Source organism: Aspergillus ambiguus, assembly GCF_047715705.1.
Source record: "Aspergillus ambiguus strain CBS 117.58 unplaced genomic scaffold BDV59scaffold_56, whole genome shotgun sequence".
Classification (NCBI taxonomy): Eukaryota; Fungi; Ascomycota; class Eurotiomycetes; order Eurotiales; family Aspergillaceae; genus Aspergillus; species Aspergillus ambiguus.
In genome coordinates this window covers 59,173-78,161 of record NW_027395569.1, presented here as the reverse complement: position 1 = coordinate 78,161, position 18,989 = coordinate 59,173, and the positions used below count along the sequence as shown (strand labels likewise).

The window sequence follows — 18,989 nt, the reverse complement described above, 5'->3', positions numbered from 1 at the left end:
CGCCGCCGAAGACGGCGAGCTGTGCGGCCCGCTTGCGCGGTAGGCGTTACAGTAGGATTGGTTCTGCTGGGTGAGGCCGAAGCGGTCCGCATGGTTAGGGCAGTTGTTGTAGCAGCTGTCCCTCCGATAGATCGAATTAGTTACTGTCGCTTTGGGGGAGCGAAGGAGGGTAAGGCGCACGTCAAAACGTTGTTGCTCTGCTCGCAGAGACATTTCCAGTCGTTGGCAGAACAGTTCTCCATTTGCGGTTTCATGGAGTTGAGACATGCGTCGAGGATGCTGCAGGATCGGTTAGTTGGTTGTGTGTCTGACGAATGAGTGGTGGATATAGGTACTCCTGGGCATCGCATTTGGCTGAGCCCGCTGACGCGGTGGTGATCCCGATCAGAGCGGCGAGGGCTGCAGTGTGGAAATGCATGGTGATAGATCGTTGGGGAATGCAAGATGGGCGCAGGAAGATGACGGGGAGACAGAATCTCTACATATATGTACTACTCCGTGTTTGACCCCTATCCGTATGCGCCAAACGCCTACATCGATAGTTCCATGCAATGTGCATGCAAGGAGCGCCAGTGCGACATGGCATCTCCGCCATGCATCACATCGCGACCTGTCATACTCGGCAAGAATCCAACTCCCATATCAGGATAATACAGTATATACAAAAAGCCACCGCAAGAACGTCAAGCCAGCAAACACTATCGATTCCATGGGACCCGCGTATAGTATAGATCTTCCTGCTCCAGGCCACCTCATGCAACGTCTCAACTAACAAAGGGGATATCAAGGCCAGGACGGGCTGCCGTACCCAGCCGGAGTAATTACTATAGTCATGCCAGATCTCGCTTCCACCTACTCCTGTCCAAAACCTAATGTCTCCTCGACGGCAATGGACAGTTTGTGCTCCAGTGTATCGTGCGTCTTATATGGCGGGAGGTCAAGACGGTTGAAGCTGTCGCCGTTAGTCTTCGTCGCAGAAACTCAAATAGATGAAACGTACCATGTGTGCGACTTGGGCAACGCCGCCGGATCGCCCGATTTCTCGATCGTGAACCGTCTCGGACCGTCGGAACCCTGCAGGTCTTTGAATCCGTTGACCGGAATCCGGGAAGTACCCGTAGTGAATTGCAGCAGACGTGACTTTTGCTCTGCGTCCCAGGTGCGGACAATCTTCCAGAAGTTCTGGATCACCTCATCCTGCTCCTGGTAGCCCCGGTAATCTGTGTGCTTCTTCCAGTCATCCACGTCGATGTCGGCAATACCGCCAATCAGCAGCTCAAGTTCGCGCTCATCAAAGACATTGACCAAGTCCGCTGGGATCAGCTCGTTGAATCCAGACATGAATGCATTGAACTGCTCCTCAACCCGCTTGACAATCTTCCACTCGGTCACCAATCTGTTGCCTCGTTAGCGACGTCCGAGAGTCCCTCGCACGACAGACCACTTACTCGACATATTCATGCTTGTTCTCGTTGGTCACGGGGATATCCCGACCACCCGGCTTCAAATCAATCGTCCGGCGCTCACCAAACTTCTCGTCATCCACCGCGAAGGTCAATTCGATGATACCCTCGATATCATTATCCCTAGCACGGTCAGCATTCATCCCACCCGCTTCATCGATTCACATACAGAGTCCACGTCAAATTCCGGTGTAGATCCTCATCCACACCCTCCATATCCTGAAGCGACACCTTCTTCCGGAGCATCATCTTGTAGAACGCCCCGATAAAGAACGAGTCCAAGAACCGGCGGTGGAAGATGGCCAATCCGACAACACGTCCGATAAACTTGAAGTAGTTCAGATGCTCCGGATTCACTCCGGAATGAGGGTTGATTTGCAGGGTATAATTATCATGCGCAGAATATTCAAAAAGACAGTAGAAGGGGTTGAACATTTCGTGCGAAAGAAGGAAGAAGAATTCACTGCCATCCGTTAGTTCATTTCTTCCGGTCCTGTCGACAACCGCAAAAACTCACCGAGAAAGACCACCGTAATCCAGACCATCTTCGCCGTCGAACTTGATCATCAGGCGCTTCTTCAAGTCCGAAGCGCTTTGTCGCATGATTTCGGCGTAAGAGTCTTCGAAGATGTTGTTGCGGCGCACCTTCACATGGCACTGTCCCGACATGATTCGCAACGCCGGTTGCGACCGGAAGTAGATCAGCTTGCGCCGGAAGTCACGCTTGTACTGTGGGACACCCTGGTCCAAGGAGGACGGCAGCCGGGGATCATCCCAGGTCGTCGTCTTGGTGTTGTGGTCGACGAAGTACACCCGTGCAGTATTTGTCAACCGCATCTCCCAGCCGCTGGGCAGCGGTCCCAGCTGCGACACAGGCTGCTGTTGGATGGTGGTGTTGTTGCCGTTCGCATTCTGCCCGTACATCCGGATGTATTGCTGCCGCCGGGGATCTACCCACGTCGTGGTGCGGGTGTTGTGGTCGACGAAGTATGGCCGTCCCTCGGGGGTGTTGCGCTGCTCCCATCCGGGCGGAAGCTCCCCAGTGCCTGCGGTGGTTGCTCCCGTAGCCATCATGGAGACAGCATTGGCACTACCACCGGCCGGCGGGGTCTGGGCTTGCTGGTTCTCCGGCAGATTCGGGGAGCTGGCGCCGGTGCGGTCCTCCGGCAGCATCCGACTCTGATGGGCTCTACGCTCCAACTGCATGTTGGCCTCGCGCTGCGTCCGTTGGGTCTGCTCATTGTAGTTCGACGACGGTCGGGTCCAGGTGGTCGTCCGCGTGTTGTGATCGACGTAATACGTTCGACCCAGGTTGTCCTCTCGGCGCTCCCACCCGGCCGGAAGTCGTCCCTGGCTGTCTTCGAATGAACTGAGGTTGGTGCGGGAGGTCACGGAAGGCGCGGCCCCATTGACAGGCGCGACGGTACTGGAAGGCCTAGCGGCGGAAGGGACACGTTGAGGGTTGAGCGAGGGGTTCGAGGCGGCCGGGTCCAGTTGGGTAGGGCCCGGGGAAGTATGAGGAGCCGCAACTTGGGGCACCAGCCCACTAGACGTCGACGATTGCATATGGGAACGGTGCAGGCCATTTGCTTGGGTGGTGTTCGGGGCACTCAGGTTAGTGGAGAGGTTGATGATGAGCTTTCCATGGACGACGAGGTTATCGTTGGACTTCTTCAGGTCCCGCGTGAGCATTTCTGGTGAGGCGGTCAGCTTGATACCACGTTGGACATGGGCTCGAAGACGCACCATCGCTCCCCATCTGTAGATCGATGACATCGCCGATGCGCACATTGATAACACCGAGGAACCCTTGATCCTTCTTCTTGAATTTCTTCTGGTCGAAAATCTGGATGGCCAGGATGCTGTCTTCGTTCACGCGCCTGCGAAAGTTGTCCTGGTCAGCGGCGGTTTGACGCGGTACCTGACAGGACACTCACAGGTCGAACATCTCATTCCAGTAGGGATTCAGTGTTTTCTTGATGACGGAGGTGGTATGGGTCTGTTCACCGCCGACGGTGGCCACCGCGAACGGGTCCGGGAATCCTGCAAAGAAGAGAGGTTAGTTCAGGCGGAGTCTACAAGACAGCGCACGGATAGGGACATACGGAAGACATCGCGTTTGTAGAGACCATCGGCCGCGATAACTGCACGAAAATTAGCTTTATCTGCACGAAAGTCCCCGAGAAATCCACCCCTCGCTTTAGGACGCTTCGAGACATCGGGACGGGCTTACTCGTGAGCCTCAGGTTTGGCTGGCTGCAAATGCATTCCGGGTTAGTCGGGACAACCAAGAGGTGCGAAGAGCAAGGAAGACAGTCGGGGGATGACTTACGCGGGGAGATTGGAACCCATCTTGTGCGGGAGAGACGGTGGGAAAGAAGACGGCTATAGGAAGCACCAGGCCGAACCGGACAAGCCTAAGACAGGAATTCGCGGTGAGCACATCCACCGCGGTCCAGAGAGGGGACACCGGACAAGTAGCTGCGGACGCGGTGGAGGCGGATCGAATGAGGGGGGAAGAGCAAGGGAGAGAGCGGTGGGAGGGGCGAACGGGGCGGACGAGGAAGCGGGATGGGGCAAGGGGATCCAAGCGAGAGAAGAGGGCGAGAAGAAGAAGACGAGAGAGGAGGACGATAAGCCGCGCAGAGGGGAAATGGGGAGGGAGATGGAATGGAGATGGAAGAGAGAGGGAGAGGGAATGGATGAGATGGAGCGAAAGACGCACGAGAGTCGAGGTAAGGTTGAACCTCCCAAAAGGGTAAGATGACGGTAATGGGGCGCAGCACCACCAATCACCGCCGACTCCAGGCACGATTTTTCGGGCAATGCGATAGGATTAATCAGGATCGTATAATCGTCGAGAGAGGAGTGGAGGAGAAGTAGAAGGAGGAACGAGAGGAATAGTCCCTAGGGACGAGGCAGTAGGAGATCGGAATTGTTCGTACCGTCCGTACCGGCCTGACGTATCTCACTACAGTCATACGAGTCTACTCACTCCTACTACTGAGGTGCTATTGCTGCTGCAATACGACAGAGTGTTACTCCTCCTCTCCTATGATCTGAACACTTCAGAATCCCATCCCAATCCCTCCTCAGCCACAGGCCTCCCGCAGCCAAGACGAACCGTCAACTGCGCCCGCTTAGGCAGCAGAGATTCACGTTTCTATCCATAGCGTCCGAAGACATCCTTCATTTCATACACTCCCTTGTAGAATCCACCCTCAGTCCATTGCATCCCTCCCAATCATCGCACTAGTCGGCCGACCCCCCCCGATGACGAGTTTTCCTCCGATTCTTCTCTTCTTGCGCAGCAGTGGGGCAGTCCGGGATACTCCCGCCGATTCCTAGACCCAGTCGATACCAATCGCTCCTCGCGATCTAGAACATCCAGCAGACAGGCAGTAGAAGAACATGCTTCGTACGAAGTAAATTAGCCATGTAATAGAGGTGATATCAGACATCATCCCGTGAATCCCCCAATGCCAATCCGATCCGATGCCAGATAGCTATCATACAATAACATTTCAGTCTCCCGAACTCCAAGAAATTTCTTCCATGATCAGAGAGCGTGTCCCGTCGGCCGACGCGATCAGCCATCCAGAAGGGCCACGACCGGCCGGGACTCGATGCGATGAGCGGACATGTCCATTGCTTGTCGTACCAGGCATTCAGTGGTGCTGCTTGACGCTTTCTGTCCGGACCTAGTACGGCGCGTAGCCCCGTCCCCGGCCACGGTACCCGCCCCGGTACCCCCCACGAGGGAAGCCTCGATATCCACGACCGCGGAACCCACCTCGTCCACGGCCTCGACTCATACCCGGGAGGTTGGTACGCTTGGGAACGACCTATCTCACGTTAGAAGAAGCACAGAAGGACCCAGTCGCCGGCATGATTACCTTCAGGTTGCGACCACGGAACACACTCTCGTTCAGCACAAGCGCCTGAGCCACCAGGCTGGGCTCGGCGAATTCCACATACGCGTACCTACGGCGAACCAGTCAGTGAGGACGCCCGACAGAGGAAGGCACTCGGACAATCTCACCCTTTTGGCTGGCCCGTAAACTTATCCAGCAGAATAGTCACTCGGTTTATCGAGCCGCAGCTTTGGAAGTGCGCCTGAATCTCTTCGGGAGAAGCACCGTAATCCACATTGCCGACGAAGATACTCCGGGCATCAATCTCTTCCTTGTCTTCACGAAGGTTTTCCGACTGTTGATCGAGGGTAGCTTGCATCTCACGAAGCTTTGCGGCCTCGGATTCCATCTCCGCCACCCGTCGCTTCATCGCCGCAATTTCCTCCTATAGAGCGAATCGCATTAGCATATTGATGAATGGGAAGTGACCGTATTTGCAAAGGGAAGAGCCGGGAATTGGAATGAAAAAGCGCAAGCTTGCGCTGCAGACCCTACCTCATCATCACCACCCTCTTCCGGGTTTTCCAAGCGCTCCTCAGGAACCTGCTTCTCCTCGGTCGACATTATGAAAGTGGAGGGAATATGGAAGAAAGGTCTTTCGCTCGTCTAGGGGAAACGTGGGCTCGTCAAGAATCTCCGAACGTCGACGTCGACGTCACGGTCAGTCCGTGCACTCAGCGGAGGACACGAACTTCTGAGGGAAAAATAAGATCCAAATCACCAGAGCAGTAGAACGGAGCAAGTCGCTCTTCCTCAACGACAATACACTAGCGTAGACGGCCAAATGCGACTGGGACGGGGAATGAAGAGGACTGCTGGTCTGGCGGAGATGCTCGCGTTGGATCGACACCGAAGTCACTGCTGCCATTTCCGGCCTAGCGGGGTTTTGTCATCCGCCGTCGGCATTCCGACTCACTTCTATATCTTGCTGTTCTGGACACCTGTTTTTATTCAAAGGGCCATCTTGATGTAAATCAGAGTGGTTTATCCCTAATTGATCTAGCGAGATTCATCGGCCTGGAGCACTCATCATACGACTAACTAAACTCAATATCACTCTACGACTCTGCACAAAAACCCATAGCGCAGGATTAACTAGTACGTAGGATTGAACATCATAATCGTCAGGTTCTATGGCATATATACAAGGAATTCAAAGCGTCGACTCATGAAGATGGGATGGTGTTCTTGCGAAATGAGACTTTCTCGACCGCCACAGTCTCGGCTCCATTGTCGTCTGTCTTGAGCTGGTAGACATACAGTACGAGCACATCACCTTGGATCTGCAAGGTTCGGTCAGCGAACAAGTCCAAAGAGACGGTAGGTCAGCACAAAACCGCGGAACCAACTTACGTCCATCAGGCAGAAGCTAGGCGTCGGTTCCTCCCCGTCAGGCCAATACCCCGTACTCATCGCCCCAGTCGCACTGCCGGGGTTCACGAAGAAATGGCCCTCCATTTCGAACGCCTCGAAGCGATGAGTGCCGCCCCACAGCAACACATCGACATCCATCTGGCGGGCCGCTATAAGGAGGGCGTCGGCATCGCCCGGTGGGATGATAGTGTGGCCATGAGTAAAACCAATGCGGAGACTCCCGTGGGTCACAACTTTGGAGAGGGGGAGGTTCGGGGAATCGACGTCAAAGTCTCCCTTGACCAATTGCAGATCGGGCGCGACCTGGCGCAGAAATTCGAAGGTGTTCCGATCGGTCAGGTTTCCAAGACAGAGGATCTGGCCGATCTTGCCGGGTGTTAAGAGCTTCCGGAACTACAGGCGCGTCAATCGGAGTCAGAGGATACGGTAGACAACAGAGCATCCTGGAGGTAAGACACGTACCTTGGCAGGGAGGTCCTGGCGCGCATTGATCAGCAGCTTATTCAGAAGGGGACATATGGAAAGACGCCACTCACAGGAGCTCTGTCAGGGATAAAGAGGTCACCAATGACCAGGACCAGACGGGAGGTCATTCTGAGGTTTGGACGGGCAACTCAAGGCCCATTCGGGGGTTGGAAGAAGATCAACAGAGCGACCGGAGGAGGCAGCTGGAGAAGTGCGGTCTGTCAGGGAAAACTGTGACCAGTTCCAGTTGATAAGAAGATGGAAGCTGGCTATCTCGAAGGCAGGCAGATCGATAGTCCGTTACGTATGCTGTTGTTCCTCGCGGGGAAAGCTCGCCGTCACCGCCTTTCGACCCTAAGCCCTAGTTGTGCTGGATCTAGTTTAGTGCGGTTTGCCCTTCTGGAGTATACGGAGTACAACAACATCCTCCAGACAGACGGCGACAATGGTCACTGCAGGACATGTGCAGGACTGCAGAGGAGGATTCTCTCCCTTGATATCAGTGGGAGCTCCATGTGTCAGTGTCTGGCAGTACGTATACCAGGTAGGAAGATGCCTGGCCCGTCTGGTGGTCTTGATGATTGACAGTGAGAGTTAGTACAGGTACGGAGTAGTCTGCACGATATTTCAAGACAATCCATGTCTATCTGAAAAGAATGACCAGATATATGAAAAGCCGTTCTGCGGAAACAGAGGTCTGCGTCTGTCGTTGTTCACGTCCAAAATACGGATCTCATCCGCAGTCATCCTCTCATCCGGTATGACACCAGCATCCAAACCAGATACTCCATATCTCCTCCTACCAGGATCATAGCCCTGTGAATCACCCTCTATCTGCGATACAGGCATGCGTACGTTCACCCCATCATTGCGGTCAGTCAGACCCTTGATCTCTCGACCGAGAAGCAAACAATACGAGACATCACAATTGCAACCCAACACGACCGATTTTGACTTCGTCCTCCCGATTTCATTACTCGATGAGAAAACAACCATGCGTCAATGGTTCGTCTCAACAAGCCGACTCAACAAGGCCCATTGACAGTCGACACGTCTTGAACGGACGGCGGCGGGAATCGTGGAACGGAAGGCTCCGCCCGCTGGAAATTTCCCCGACAGAGGGGAAGAAAAGAACAGCGAAAGGGCTGGAAAGAGTCCGAAGGCGCAAGGGGAAATCTCTTCCTCTTCATCTCTCCCCGTTTGTATAAGAGAGGACGATTCCTGTCGAAGTCATCCCCAATCGATTCGATTTACTCTCCAAGCCGTCAGGACGATAATTCCCTGCCAATAAAATCCACCTGTTCTCCCCGATCGTCCCTCTGGTCCTGCCCCGGCGATCCCCGAATTCCTCTCGCCCTCCCCTCCCATCTCGACCAAGTTCCATTTTACCCCGCGGGCTCTCCCGTTGAGAGCCGACGATTTCGGAAAACTGGCGACCAAGCAGACGACGCAGCGCCTAAGCCTGATCTCCAGACACCTGGATCAGCGCCTACCGCTGCCTGAGCTTAACACCCCTTTCTCGACCGAGAGGAACTCGCTCGCTCCCGACGATATCGAATATAAGCCCCTCGATCGCTCAACTCCACCATCTCTTCCTCCCACTCCCTCCCCTCAATCCATATCCTCTGACGCCACGATGTCCTCCCAAGCTCCTCACCCGACCCTCCTGATCCCAGGACCCATCGAATTCGACGATGCCGTCCTGCAATCCATGTCCCACTACGCGTGAGTTTCTCTTCTCTCTTTCCCCCCACTCCCAAGACCCCCAGACAATGTCCAATTGACACCCAATCTCAGCGAGAGCCACGTCGCTCCCGGCTTCGTCAAGACCTTCGGAGAGACTCTGACTCTCGTCCGCAAGCTCTTCCAGTCCACCGCCCCCACGGCGCAGCCCTTCGTCATCTCCGGTAGCGGCACATTGGGCTGGGATATCGTGGCCTCGAGTCTGCTCGAGAAGGGCGAGAATGCCCTCGTCCTGCACACCGGCTACTTCGCCGACTCCTTCGCCGCCTGTCTGGAGACCTACGGCGCCAACGCGACCCAGCTCAAGGCCCCCATCGGCGAGCGCCCCTCGTTCGAGCAGATCGAGCAGGCCCTGAAGGAGAAGCCCTACAAGGTCATCACCATCACCCACGTCGACACCTCGACCGGAGTCCTCAGCGACATCAAGCGCGTCACCGAGGTCGTCCGCCGCGTCAGCCCCCAGACCCTGGTGGTCGTGGACGGCGTGTGCAGCGTCGGCTGCGAGGAGATCGCCTTCGACGCCTGGGACATTGACGTTGTCCTGACCGCCAGCCAGAAGGCCATCGGATGCCCTCCCGGTCTCAGCATCCTCATGGCCTCCGGCCGCGCCCTCGACACCTTCAAGTCCCGCAAGACCCCGCCTGCCTCCTACTACGCCTCTCTTGGCAACTGGCTCCCCATCATGCAGAACTACGAGAACTTCAAGCCCTCCTACTTCGCCACGCCCCCCACCCAGCTCGTCCACGCCCTGCACACCACCCTGTCGCAGATCACCGCTAAGCCCATGGCTGACCGCTACGCCGTCCACCGCCAGGCCTCCGACAAGGTCAAGGCTGCCGTCGCCGAGCTCGGCCTCCAGCAGCTGGCCGCTAACCCCGAGAACCAGGCCCATGCCATGACCGCCATCTGGCTGCCTGAAGGCCTGGCTCCCCCGGATGTCCTCCCCGGTCTGCTCAAGCGCGGCGTGATCTTTGCAGCCGGTCTGCACAAGGAGGTGGCCACCAAGTACATCCGGTTCGGCCACATGGGTGTCAGCGTCACCGGCGCCGGCCGCAAGGACATCGACAATGCTATTGCCGCTCTGAAGGAGGCTTTGGCCGAGGCCAAGCAGGCCAAGGGACTGTAAATTGGTCTTCCTGGTTATGTCTGGTAGTATAAATTCTTAGACAGGTAAATAAAAAAAAAATCAGTTAAAAAAAATTAATAAAATCAATAAAATGTACGCCGTATTCCCCATGTCTATGGGAGCATGGTAGCCTCTGACGTTGGAATCGGCATCTAGACCGACTACGGAGATGATGACCGACCTGTCAGACGGGAAGCCTCCCGCCACGCGAAGCTTAAGCCGCTCGTCAGCTTGTAAGGCACCGGGATGTCCTCCGATACTGCAGATCTAGCGGGATTTACCCAATGTGGTATCTGTTGTAGATAAGTCTTTTCATTAGATAAATTGTCGTGTCATGGTACCGTGCTATCAGCATCCATTGGCGGACAGAACGACTGTTTAGTGCACTACCTGGGTATATATACCACCCGAACTACACTACAACATCCTACCCACTCGACTATAGCTCCAGCTGAACGGTTACCAACATGTGGCATATCCACATCTTAATCCATAAGAATAGACATTACAAGCACTAAAAACACAATTCAGAACAATGGGGTATGAAGTAGGCAATGCTAAACATTCAGCATGCTTGAGACCAGCTTTCTTTACAGAGGTCAAAGGCAAGAGGGAAACCAGGTATAGATGCAGGGGAAGAGAGATCTCGTCAACACCGGCCCTTATACTGCTCTTCTGGCTATGCTTCCGCTTCGCCGCGCCGTAATGCGAGCAAAGCCCGGACATCCGTCACGTACTGCAGCGCTTCCAGCATAGGAACGAGATGGAGGAGACCGTTGTCAGTGGGATCGTTGATCCAGCCTTCAATAGGAATGGCATTATCTAAGACAATGTGTGAGTCCGGTGGGAGATCCTCAATCCTCAGGGGAGTCGGGGGACAATGCTGCCTACCTTCGTGAAAAATATAACTCATAGGGCTGTTATCCAAGATCATGACCTTACTCAGATCCGGCTCCACAGAACTCAGATCCTTGATGTAGGCGCCGTTGCGGAAGGTGCAATGTTGCCGGTAGTACCGCGCTTGGAAGTACTTGCGCTCTTGTTCCAGCCAGTCAATGACCGGATCGGCGTATTCTTGCACACTGGCCGTGAAAATCACCAGCTTATACCACTTGCAGATCTTGCGCAGAAACTCATCGCAGTGGGGTCGCTTGTGCACATAATACAGGATGGGATGCTGTGGCCCTAGGGTGGTCGCAGGCCCGCCGGGCGTCAAGGCAGTGGTCATGGGCGTGGAAAGCTTGACCTCGACCATGTGGCCACTGGACATGCGGCCCCCCTTGGCCAACGAGTGGATGAGGGTTTCATCCAGATCCAGAACGAGCGTCTTTTGAGGCAACGGGGAGTTTCGCGAAGAGGCTCTGTACGACGGGAGACGCGGGGGGATCAATGGTCGGGGCGGCACGGGGGAGTGCGGATATCGGGTGACGCGGTGGACGGACGGTGATGTTGGGGATTTGAGGCTGTCAGGGTTCAAGGTACCCTGAAGCCCGGAACGAGACGCATGGTCGAGGTCGGCACTCTGGGATCGGCGCTGTCTTTGTCGCTTAAGAGCCTCTTCGTTGTTGAGCTTGATTCGGATGGAACGACGGGGTGTGCTGTCATCAGAAGCCTGGTCGGAGTTCGGAGTTCGCGATTTCGACTGCCGGGGTTTACTCGTGGTGAGGCCCTTGACGGCACGACGGTCACCCTCAGATTCGGACGTGCTGGAGGCAATAGATTCTCGCGAGGCGTGAGTTTTGAGCCGGCGTGCGGAACCGGGCCGCCGTTTCCCGTCTGCCGCTTTAGCGTCTCTGCGCGGAGTGCCCGGGGGATCGGCTGAGGAAGGGCCAAACATTGATCGGCGTAGCTTTCGTATTGGGGTCATCGGAGAATAGGACCCGTCATTGTCGCGAAAGCAATGAGCCACGTAAATACCAGGTGCTGCAAGTGTCGACAGGATAAACTTGATGGTCTCGGTGATCGCCTCGAAAAAGCGCTGCGCCACCAGTCCCAATGTACTTCTTGTAGCGAGGGAGCCATCCTTCTGGATCCCTCGAAACAGGGGCGTCTTCTCGTCCAAGCTGTATGTCGAGTGGTCGACATCCTCTATGGACTCGATCGCATCGTCTCGGTCTTTCTCTCGGACGTCCGTCGTATGGAAGTTACTCTCACTGTAGGACCGAAGCGATGCGAGGTCGGCCGGCGAGCTCAACGGGGCGATATCTCCCTGCGAACGAGATCGCTGACGGGTACGACTTGGACTGGAAGACTGGCCAATGACTCGGGATGACAAGATATTCAGCGAGTTCATCTTCCAACAGGGGCGGCCCACGGGAGTCCGGGCTGGCGCAGGTATCTGCGGAGAACGCGCATGTCAGTAAGCTAACCCGGACTGAAACCGAGAGACGGTCTTCTAGAACGGGATCCGATCACATCCGTCCTGTTTATAAGGAGAGTAATCGCACCTCAATGCGCCAGTCGACAACCCGTGCTTCGAAACCACCGTGAACTCCAACCCTTGGGGGAAAGGACAGAGAGCGAAGAAGGATGGGGCGGGAGGTAGTCGGGCGAGGCGAAAGAAAGAATAAGGAGGGGAGGAAGAGGCGGGAGACGAGGGCCTCTTGTGGGGGTCGACAGGAGAGGGATGGGGAGGAAGAAGGCGACGATGATGGTGAGGTGTGGGGGGAGGAAGAGGATGTACGTTGTAGTAGTAGTCGCAGCCGTCAGTGGTTGTTGGGCCGAGCGGCGGCGGCGGCGGCAGTTCCAAGCGGGCAGAATCTCCCTCCGTCAACATCCCACCAACTCTCGCCGTCTCCCCCATCTCCCGCTTTCACCACCACCTCCTGCACCTCGGAGTATCCTTGCGAATCCCATAGTCTGCTTCTGAATACCTGTCGTCCTGGTCGAACTCCTCTCTCGGTTCCGAGAGTGACCACGCCTTCCCACAGCTGTCGTCCCGCCGGCAAAAATTATCCGTGACTCAAGCTCCTTCGCGCAAAGAAAGCTATCGAACTCGCTCCCATTGATCCCACCGAAGGATAGACACAATGCCTGCTACGTCAGTGGCCCTGACGCCGGGTCTGGCGTCCTTTCTCAAGTCGCTGAAGACGAACCCCATTGACACATCGATCGACAACCTCATCTCGTAGGTTCTTGACTCAAGTCGCATCGCCCTTCCGACAAGACTGACCCCGTTCGCAGCCTCTTGAAACGACGACAGATCCGCCACTCGAGATCATGCGCTACTGCGACTGCCTACCTGCTCCTTCGTGTCATCTCGGCCTGCAGGACGACTGATGCCGCCAAGCTGATTGAGCGGGTGCAGAGCGTGGGAAGACGGTTGATTGCCGCGCAACCGAAGGAGATGGTAGTGGGAAATATTGTCCGACGTGTGCTGGGTCTGATCCGTGACGAAGCCGAAGACGACAGGGAAGCCGATTTCAACCTGAGCGAGGCATCTGAAAGCCAACCTCAGACCCCGCGCGCTACCGATGGTCTGTCCCTTGTCCCCAGTATCAAATCATCGGAAGGAAATTAACCACGATCCGAATGTCTAGACCCATCAGATGCCATGTCCTTCCGTCACGAAGGCTCTCGATCCATGCCCGCCCCGATTTCCATGTTCAGTCTGCTTTCACACCCCGAACCCGAACCGTCGTTGCCGGGTACCCCGGCCTCCGTTTCCCCGTCCGGAAGACTCCTCGGCCACCACACCCCCAGCAAGGACATCCGTGCTGAGGTCCTCGACGGAATTGGCGAGATTATCGACGAGCTGGGCCAGGTCGACGACCAGATCGCGGCTTACGCCCTCGACCACATCCACTCAAACGAAATCATCCTCACCCACACTTCGTCGACGACCGTCCAGCGCTTCCTGCTGAAGGCGGCAGCCAAGCGGAAATTCACTGTGATCCACGCCGAGTCCTACCCCAATAACCACGAGGCCACGCATGCCACCGTCAGCGGCAACGTGCCCAAGGACGACGAACTTCTGAGCACCGAGTCGTTCCAGAAGCCCCTCATCGAACTCGGCATCACCGTCATCCTGATTCCCGATTCGGCCGTCTTTGCTCTGATGTCTCGTGTGAACAAGGTCATCCTGGGTACGCACTCGGTTTTGGCGAACGGCGGCCTGGTCGCTGCTGCTGGAACTCGGGTGATTGCCCGTGCCGCCAAGGTTCATCAGACTCCGGTGGTCGTCGTCAGCGGTGTATACAAGCTCAGTCCGGTGTACCCGTTCGACTTTGACTCTTTGATTGAGTATGGAGATGCCAGCAAGGTCATTCCGTATGAAGACGGTGATCTGGTGGATCAGATCGATGTCCAAAACCCCATCTACGACTATGTGCCGGCTGAGCTTATTGACCTTTATATCACCAATCTGTGAGTGCCCAGCCATTGTGCCGTTTGGATATAAACTAACACTGATTTAGGGGTGGCCACGCGCCATCGTATCTGTATCGGATCGTCTCAGACCACTACCGCCGGGAGGATATTAATGTCTAAGCTGTGCAAAGGAGGGTTAGCAATATAATTAAACTCGGCGCCGGTCAGACAAACCAAGGACAAAGGGCGTAAGGATGATAGAAAAAAAAAAGCATGAGGAACGATACCCAACGGGATATATTGCATGTGCATGAAGACGTAGCTACTGCAGTAAAATGTGATACGCATCGGCCAAGATATGCTTGCTCCGCAGAGGTATTCCCCACATACATATTCTCTACGCAATCCCCGGCCGATGAACGTTACTATACGGACAATAAATTTGGAAGATTTGATATTTTCGGGCCCTTCCCAAAGAAATAATCATGGCGCCATCTTTTTATGAGTATATCAATCGTAGTAGCTGCAAGGTGTTTGCAGGGTCATCCGTCCTGAACCATAATTTCCAGACCATAGACCGAAGACAGATCCTATCATCGCATCTTCTTCCCGCCTTCCATGGAATGGGCCCCTTCCCGTCATCCCCATCGCAGATTTCTTTTCGTTCGGCAGAAACCGTTTACGAACGGGGCTTCTCCTTCTTCTCCTTCCACAGAGCCAGGAGGGAGACACCGGAGACCTTCACGACCTTGAAACGGACACCGGGAATATCACCCTTGGCCTTGCCCTTACGACCGAAACCGGCGAGGAGGACTTCGTCGTTCTCATCGATGAAGTTCAGGCAACCGTCGTTGGGGACTGCAGACGGTCAGTAATCGATCCACGCCTTCAATGCTGTCCGGTGGTCCTGATCGTTGCGTGGGAGAGTCCGCGGCCATCCCCTCGACCCCACGAACTCTCCCCGGAACGCTCCATCCCAGCAGACACCAGAGGAATAAGGGCTACCCACCGAAAGCGGCGACCTTCTTGCCGTTCTTGATAAGCTGGACCTTGACACACTTGCGAATGGCGGAGTTGGGCTGCTTGGCCTCAACACCGACCTTTTCGAGGACGATACCCTTGGCGTGGGAAGCACCACCGAAGGGAGAGGACTTGTAGGCGGTACCGAGAAGGCGCTTCTTGTAGTGCAAGTCGGCCCACTTGTTGTCACGACGAGTGGTCGCGAGCTTGCGCGCGGCGTTCAGACCACGGGGCTTTCCCTTACCCATCTTGGCGTATTATGATCGAAGGACGGAGAACTGCAGCAGGAGAAGAGAGCGGATTAGAAGGTGGTTTCTTGAGAAGAGGTCGGATGATGGGCTTTTGGTGGAGGTTGTAGGTGAGAATCCCAATCACAACCTGACGGTGAAAAGAAATCGGCGGGATGACGGGGATCGCTAGAAGTTGCCGGGTGAGGTCGAGAGGACAAGAAGGGATACGTACCGACTGAAGAAAAATTCGCCAACAGGCCTTGGATGGGGATGGTTTGTCGAAAGTCGAAGGTCGAAGGGTTCCTTCACGGCCGGCGGTCTCGCTAAAGTCTCCTTTGGGGGGGCGAAATTGTTCGCTGTGCGCGCTTCACCCTAAACGGCAGTTAAGCGAGCCCCGGAGAAACCTCGTCCCGGTCCGACCTCCGATAAGATAACACCCAACTACACCTCCATACAATACATAGCATTACCTTATCTACTCCGTACATTTGTACATTTCTCTGAACGTCATGGACAAGGTCGACTCCCTTCGGAAGGTCTCCTCTCAGCGTCTCCCTCCCCCCGTTCTCTTCCAAGGCCCTCCCTCCCATAATGCCTCCAATCTCTCACTCGCGCCTCCAGGCCCGACCGTCCCCTCCTCCAGCGGGTCCCAGGCGCCCCCGCTACAGCAGCATCGCTCGCCCCGACAGGCGACTTCGCTAGAACCGCCGGGCTCACTCTCCCCGTTCCTGTCCCGCACGCAGTCCAAGGGCGAGGTCGACCGGTCTGATGCCATCTGGCAGGAGATGCAGAATGCCCTGTCAGAAGTGGAACTCAGCGCCGTGACCGGTGAGCACGTCTTCGGCGAGAGGCATTCTGCGGCGCGCGAGGATCTGCGCATGAAGCAACTGAAGCTCGCTTATGCCTGGGCGCGAAGTGAAGCCGACGACGAGGTTGTCGATCCGAAGACCGCCGCCTCCCAGCAGCGGAATGACTCCCGCGCCACGGGGGCGTCGGCGACGGCGACGGCGACGGTAGAGACGGATGATGCGTCGAAGAGCTTAGACGAGGAGACAGAAAAGGATATTCTGCTGGCCCGTGAACGACGCGAAGCCAACGACCGCTACTTCGATCGAGTCAACCATGGGGTGTTAGATGTTGTTGCGAAGCTGGAGGAAGTAGCCCAAGCGATGCGTGCGGTTGAAAGAGAAAGTAGAGATATCTGGAGCGATTCCGATAGCATGAGTACGGCCACCCAGTCCACCATCAGCACGAGTTGAATGACGGCTTGAGTCGGATGAATTGCACTACGCGTATGCCGCACGACTGGCATCATCAGAACTCGGACCACCGCACTCGCTGACGGGGTCATCTCAAAGGGCTGAGATGATGTTCAGGACTGACAGAGAATCTGTAACTGCGCAGTTTCCACCAGGGAAATTAACCCAGCGACCACGTCACAAAACCGATCCCAAGTCTACACCAGCGAGTGAACGGGGAATTCCTGGTCCCTTATGAAGAGGCACATGAGAATATGTGAAACAGAATAGATAGTGCTAGCCGCTGTAGTAACAATCAGAGGGTATCAGAGCAGCGCGGCTCAAATCCAAGCAACACCAAGATGCATGCATAAACAAGACACAACTTTTACTCCCTTTTCACCAGCTTCATAAGGACTTTCCAACCCTCGCCGGCGGTGTCCCGAACATCTTCCCAGCGGGTTTCGACCGCCTTCCGGGCGAGCGTCTGTACTTCTTCATTCCAGCGATGCTTCAGCACGTCCTTCATGGGATGTCGCGCGGGCTCGACGGCTTCCTTCTTCTCTGGCTGGCGCACTTCCTTGGGGATCAACCGACGGTCGTACGCGCCGGTAGGAGAAGCCAGCCAGGTGAGCAACTGGGTCTGCTCGCGGATGAGGCTGCGCTGTTCCAGGCGATTGGACCGGTGGACTTGGATGGATAGGTAGAGGACGGAGGTGGTGAGAGCGAAGCCACTGAACTTCTGGCCGTTAGTTTCATTGCAGTGATGGCGGTTCGATGTAGAGACACGTACAAACCCCGAGAAGAACCCCATCCTGGGTGAGGGTCGACCAGATGACCCGATCTATCACACTTGGGCGGTTCAACGTGTTTCCCGCGGGGAAGCAAATGCGATCACGTCTCACGAAACAAGAGAGCACTCCGCCAGAGGGACCGGGAGAAGACACCTACTAGGGAGGCAGATCAAGAGGGAACGAGATGTGGTCGCGGGGACGAAGGAGGTCGAGGTTTCCTCATTCGACCTGCTGGAAGCCAATGGGCGGATCCCGATTGCGGCGCTCCGATTGGCTCCCGCCGGCCATCGAATCTTTCCACCTTCAACATTGTCCGCCGCCTGCATCTGCTCTGCTTCCACAGCTTCACGTCCACCTCGCCACCTCTCCATACCTTTTCCGTCCTCTCGATACCGCCGTCAGACCAATATCTCCCTACCCACACCATAAACCATCGCCATGGCCGGCGGTGCAACGAAATACCGCCATCTCAGCCGCAAGTCGTCGCATCGACAGGCTCTCCTCCGCAACCTCGTCACCTCCCTCTTCAAACACGAGTCGATCACAACGACATGGGCCAAGGCCAAGGAGGCCCAACGGTTAGCCGAGAAGCTCATCACCCTGGGCAAGAAGAACACCGAGGCCAGTCGGAGACAGGCATTGTCGACGTTCTACGTACGCACCACTCCGCCCCAAGCACATCGCGAAACCAAACCCATCCCGAGAGTCCTTCATACACTAACCACCCACTAGACCCCCCATGATCTGCTCCCTAAACTTTTCGGACCCCTTCGCGAACGCTACGCCGAACGTCCCGGTGGATACACCCGCGTGCTCCGCGTCGAACCCAAGAAAGACGACCAGGCTCCCAGCGCCATCCTGGAACTCGTTGATGGCCCCAAGGACATGCGCTTCGCCATGACGGCGCGGACCGTCGCCCGACAACGCTCACGCGGACTCGACACTCTTAATGAATTAACTGCCCTGAACGTTCGCAAGGTGACGCGATTCCGGAAAGATGGCGTCGATGACCTGGAACAGGCGATTAAGAAGCTGGAACTGGACAGTGGCAAGGAGACCAAGCCTGCAAAGACCGCCAAAGAAGTTGAAACGGCATCGCCGCAATAGATGGTTTGTATAACCCCAATGGACGGTGCTGTGCTCAAGGAAAAGATTGGTCGTTCTCTGTACCTTATGTTCCATTTCCCCTACATGTTTCTATATCTGGTTGTTCCTCATGGTCGTGTAATTTTAGCTGCTATCTGAATATCTAAATAGAGTACCGGTCTTCGCTGCGAAGTCCCGTGAAAACTGCAAGTTTCCACCGATGTCTAC

At 55.7% G+C, this 18,989-nt stretch overlaps 11 protein-coding genes across 11 annotated transcripts; 4 read left to right on the top strand and 7 right to left on the bottom strand.

Moving 5' to 3' along the window:
- Window positions 1–140: 140 nt before the first annotated feature.
- Window positions 141–418, bottom strand: BDV59DRAFT_206139 (GPI anchored serine-threonine rich protein; the record flags this gene model as incomplete). Its single annotated transcript, XM_073694750.1, has 2 exons — window positions 141–279; window positions 336–418. The coding sequence occupies 2 exons, from the start codon at window positions 416–418 to the stop codon at window positions 141–143; spliced, it is 222 nt and encodes a 73-aa protein (XP_073543201.1).
- Window positions 419–597: 179 nt separating this feature from the next.
- Window positions 598–4,332, bottom strand: BDV59DRAFT_188620 (NEDD4 family E3 ubiquitin-protein ligase). Its single transcript, XM_073691462.1, has 10 exons — window positions 3,796–4,332; window positions 3,697–3,719; window positions 3,569–3,607; window positions 3,401–3,506; window positions 3,210–3,343; window positions 1,981–3,157; window positions 1,633–1,926; window positions 1,449–1,586; window positions 1,001–1,396; window positions 598–952 (listed from the first exon to the last, which is right to left on the bottom strand). Exons 1-10 carry the CDS (start codon window positions 3,813–3,815, stop codon window positions 853–855), a joined length of 2,427 nt encoding a protein of 808 aa, XP_073543200.1. The 5' UTR covers window positions 3,816–4,332; the 3' UTR covers window positions 598–852.
- A 535-nt stretch (window positions 4,333–4,867) lies between these two features.
- Window positions 4,868–6,357, bottom strand: BDV59DRAFT_188619 (polyadenylate-binding protein). The gene is made up of 4 exons (XM_073691461.1): window positions 5,873–6,357; window positions 5,506–5,762; window positions 5,360–5,447; window positions 4,868–5,308 (listed from the first exon to the last, which is right to left on the bottom strand). The coding sequence occupies exons 1-4, from the start codon at window positions 5,939–5,941 to the stop codon at window positions 5,165–5,167; spliced, it is 558 nt and encodes a 185-aa protein (XP_073543199.1). The 5' UTR covers window positions 5,942–6,357; the 3' UTR covers window positions 4,868–5,164.
- A 104-nt stretch (window positions 6,358–6,461) lies between these two features.
- On the bottom strand, window positions 6,462–7,497 carry BDV59DRAFT_188617 (vacuolar protein sorting-associated protein 29). The gene is made up of 4 exons (XM_073691460.1): window positions 7,288–7,497; window positions 7,214–7,228; window positions 6,731–7,144; window positions 6,462–6,660 (listed from the first exon to the last, which is right to left on the bottom strand). The coding sequence occupies exons 1-4, from the start codon at window positions 7,342–7,344 to the stop codon at window positions 6,544–6,546; spliced, it is 603 nt and encodes a 200-aa protein (XP_073543198.1). The 5' UTR covers window positions 7,345–7,497; the 3' UTR covers window positions 6,462–6,543.
- A 1,229-nt stretch (window positions 7,498–8,726) lies between these two features.
- Window positions 8,727–10,260, top strand: BDV59DRAFT_139283 (alanine--glyoxylate transaminase). The gene is made up of 4 exons (XM_073687139.1): window positions 8,727–8,941; window positions 9,014–9,266; window positions 9,309–10,178; window positions 10,242–10,260. Exons 1-3 carry the CDS (start codon window positions 8,853–8,855, stop codon window positions 10,083–10,085), a joined length of 1,119 nt encoding a protein of 372 aa, XP_073543197.1. The 5' UTR covers window positions 8,727–8,852; the 3' UTR covers window positions 10,086–10,178; window positions 10,242–10,260.
- Window positions 10,261–10,554: 294 nt separating this feature from the next.
- Window positions 10,555–12,761, bottom strand: nemA (Nem1-Spo7 phosphatase catalytic subunit NEM1). Its single transcript, XM_073691459.1, has 2 exons — window positions 10,977–12,761; window positions 10,555–10,907 (listed from the first exon to the last, which is right to left on the bottom strand). Exons 1-2 carry the CDS (start codon window positions 12,376–12,378, stop codon window positions 10,765–10,767), a joined length of 1,545 nt encoding a protein of 514 aa, XP_073543196.1. The 5' UTR covers window positions 12,379–12,761; the 3' UTR covers window positions 10,555–10,764.
- A 273-nt stretch (window positions 12,762–13,034) lies between these two features.
- BDV59DRAFT_139253 (translation initiation factor eIF2B subunit beta) lies at window positions 13,035–14,717 on the top strand. The gene is made up of 4 exons (XM_073687138.1): window positions 13,035–13,212; window positions 13,269–13,561; window positions 13,625–14,450; window positions 14,501–14,717. Exons 1-4 carry the CDS (start codon window positions 13,115–13,117, stop codon window positions 14,571–14,573), a joined length of 1,290 nt encoding a protein of 429 aa, XP_073543195.1. The 5' UTR covers window positions 13,035–13,114; the 3' UTR covers window positions 14,574–14,717.
- Window positions 14,718–15,072: 355 nt separating this feature from the next.
- rps23 (40S ribosomal protein uS12) lies at window positions 15,073–15,661 on the bottom strand (the record flags this gene model as incomplete). Its single annotated transcript, XM_073694749.1, has 2 exons — window positions 15,073–15,251; window positions 15,403–15,661. The coding sequence occupies 2 exons, from the start codon at window positions 15,659–15,661 to the stop codon at window positions 15,073–15,075; spliced, it is 438 nt and encodes a 145-aa protein (XP_073543194.1).
- A 388-nt stretch (window positions 15,662–16,049) lies between these two features.
- On the top strand, window positions 16,050–17,145 carry BDV59DRAFT_139228 (DUF5315 domain-containing protein). The gene has a single exon (XM_073687137.1). The coding sequence runs from the start codon at window positions 16,153–16,155 to the stop codon at window positions 16,900–16,902; it is 750 nt and encodes a 249-aa protein (XP_073543193.1). The 5' UTR covers window positions 16,050–16,152; the 3' UTR covers window positions 16,903–17,145.
- A 124-nt stretch (window positions 17,146–17,269) lies between these two features.
- BDV59DRAFT_206130 (MICOS complex subunit Mic12 family protein) lies at window positions 17,270–17,695 on the bottom strand (the record flags this gene model as incomplete). Its single annotated transcript, XM_073694748.1, has 2 exons — window positions 17,270–17,620; window positions 17,675–17,695. The coding sequence occupies 2 exons, from the start codon at window positions 17,693–17,695 to the stop codon at window positions 17,270–17,272; spliced, it is 372 nt and encodes a 123-aa protein (XP_073543192.1).
- Window positions 17,696–17,994: 299 nt separating this feature from the next.
- BDV59DRAFT_188607 (mitochondrial 54S ribosomal protein bL17m) lies at window positions 17,995–18,982 on the top strand. Its single transcript, XM_073691458.1, has 2 exons — window positions 17,995–18,329; window positions 18,408–18,982. The coding sequence occupies exons 1-2, from the start codon at window positions 18,114–18,116 to the stop codon at window positions 18,780–18,782; spliced, it is 591 nt and encodes a 196-aa protein (XP_073543191.1). The 5' UTR covers window positions 17,995–18,113; the 3' UTR covers window positions 18,783–18,982.
- The last annotated feature ends 7 nt before the right edge of the window (window positions 18,983–18,989 follow it).

Coding starts and splice junctions, on each gene's coding strand:
- BDV59DRAFT_139283 (XM_073687139.1), top strand. CDS start 8,853: ATGTCCTCCCAAGCTCCTCACCCGACCCTCCTGATCCCAGGACCCATC. Junction 8,942..9,013: donor CAATCCATGTCCCACTACGC/GTGAGTTTCTCT, acceptor ACCCAATCTCAG/CGAGAGCCACGTCGCTCCCG. Junction 9,267..9,308: donor CCAACGCGACCCAGCTCAAG/GCCCCCATCGGC, acceptor CAGATCGAGCAG/GCCCTGAAGGAGAAGCCCTA.
- BDV59DRAFT_188607 (XM_073691458.1), top strand. CDS start 18,114: ATGGCCGGCGGTGCAACGAAATACCGCCATCTCAGCCGCAAGTCGTCG. Junction 18,330..18,407: donor AGGCATTGTCGACGTTCTAC/GTACGCACCACT, acceptor ACCACCCACTAG/ACCCCCCATGATCTGCTCCC.
- BDV59DRAFT_188619 (XM_073691461.1), bottom strand. CDS start 5,941: ATGTCGACCGAGGAGAAGCAGGTTCCTGAGGAGCGCTTGGAAAACCCG. Junction 5,763..5,872: donor AAGAGGGTGGTGATGATGAG/GTAGGGTCTGCA, acceptor TTCGCTCTATAG/GAGGAAATTGCGGCGATGAA. Junction 5,309..5,359: donor TCCGTGGTCGCAACCTGAAG/GTAATCATGCCG, acceptor AACGTGAGATAG/GTCGTTCCCAAGCGTACCAA.
- BDV59DRAFT_139228 (XM_073687137.1), top strand. CDS start 16,153: ATGGACAAGGTCGACTCCCTTCGGAAGGTCTCCTCTCAGCGTCTCCCT.
- BDV59DRAFT_188617 (XM_073691460.1), bottom strand. CDS start 7,344: ATGACCTCCCGTCTGGTCCTGGTCATTGGTGACCTCTTTATCCCTGAC. Junction 6,661..6,730: donor CTAGCTTCTGCCTGATGGAC/GTAAGTTGGTTC, acceptor CGAACCTTGCAG/ATCCAAGGTGATGTGCTCGT.
- BDV59DRAFT_139253 (XM_073687138.1), top strand. CDS start 13,115: ATGCCTGCTACGTCAGTGGCCCTGACGCCGGGTCTGGCGTCCTTTCTC. Junction 13,562..13,624: donor GACCCCGCGCGCTACCGATG/GTCTGTCCCTTG, acceptor CCGAATGTCTAG/ACCCATCAGATGCCATGTCC. Junction 14,451..14,500: donor GACCTTTATATCACCAATCT/GTGAGTGCCCAG, acceptor ACACTGATTTAG/GGGTGGCCACGCGCCATCGT.
- BDV59DRAFT_188620 (XM_073691462.1), bottom strand. CDS start 3,815: ATGGGTTCCAATCTCCCCGC. Junction 3,720..3,795: donor ATGGGTTCCAATCTCCCCGC/GTAAGTCATCCC, acceptor ATGCATTTGCAG/CCAGCCAAACCTGAGGCTCA. Junction 1,587..1,632: donor CGGAATTTGACGTGGACTCT/GTATGTGAATCG, acceptor TGACCGTGCTAG/GGATAATGATATCGAGGGTA.
- nemA (XM_073691459.1), bottom strand. CDS start 12,378: ATGAACTCGCTGAATATCTTGTCATCCCGAGTCATTGGCCAGTCTTCC. Junction 10,908..10,976: donor GAGTTATATTTTTCACGAAG/GTAGGCAGCATT, acceptor ACATTGTCTTAG/ATAATGCCATTCCTATTGAA.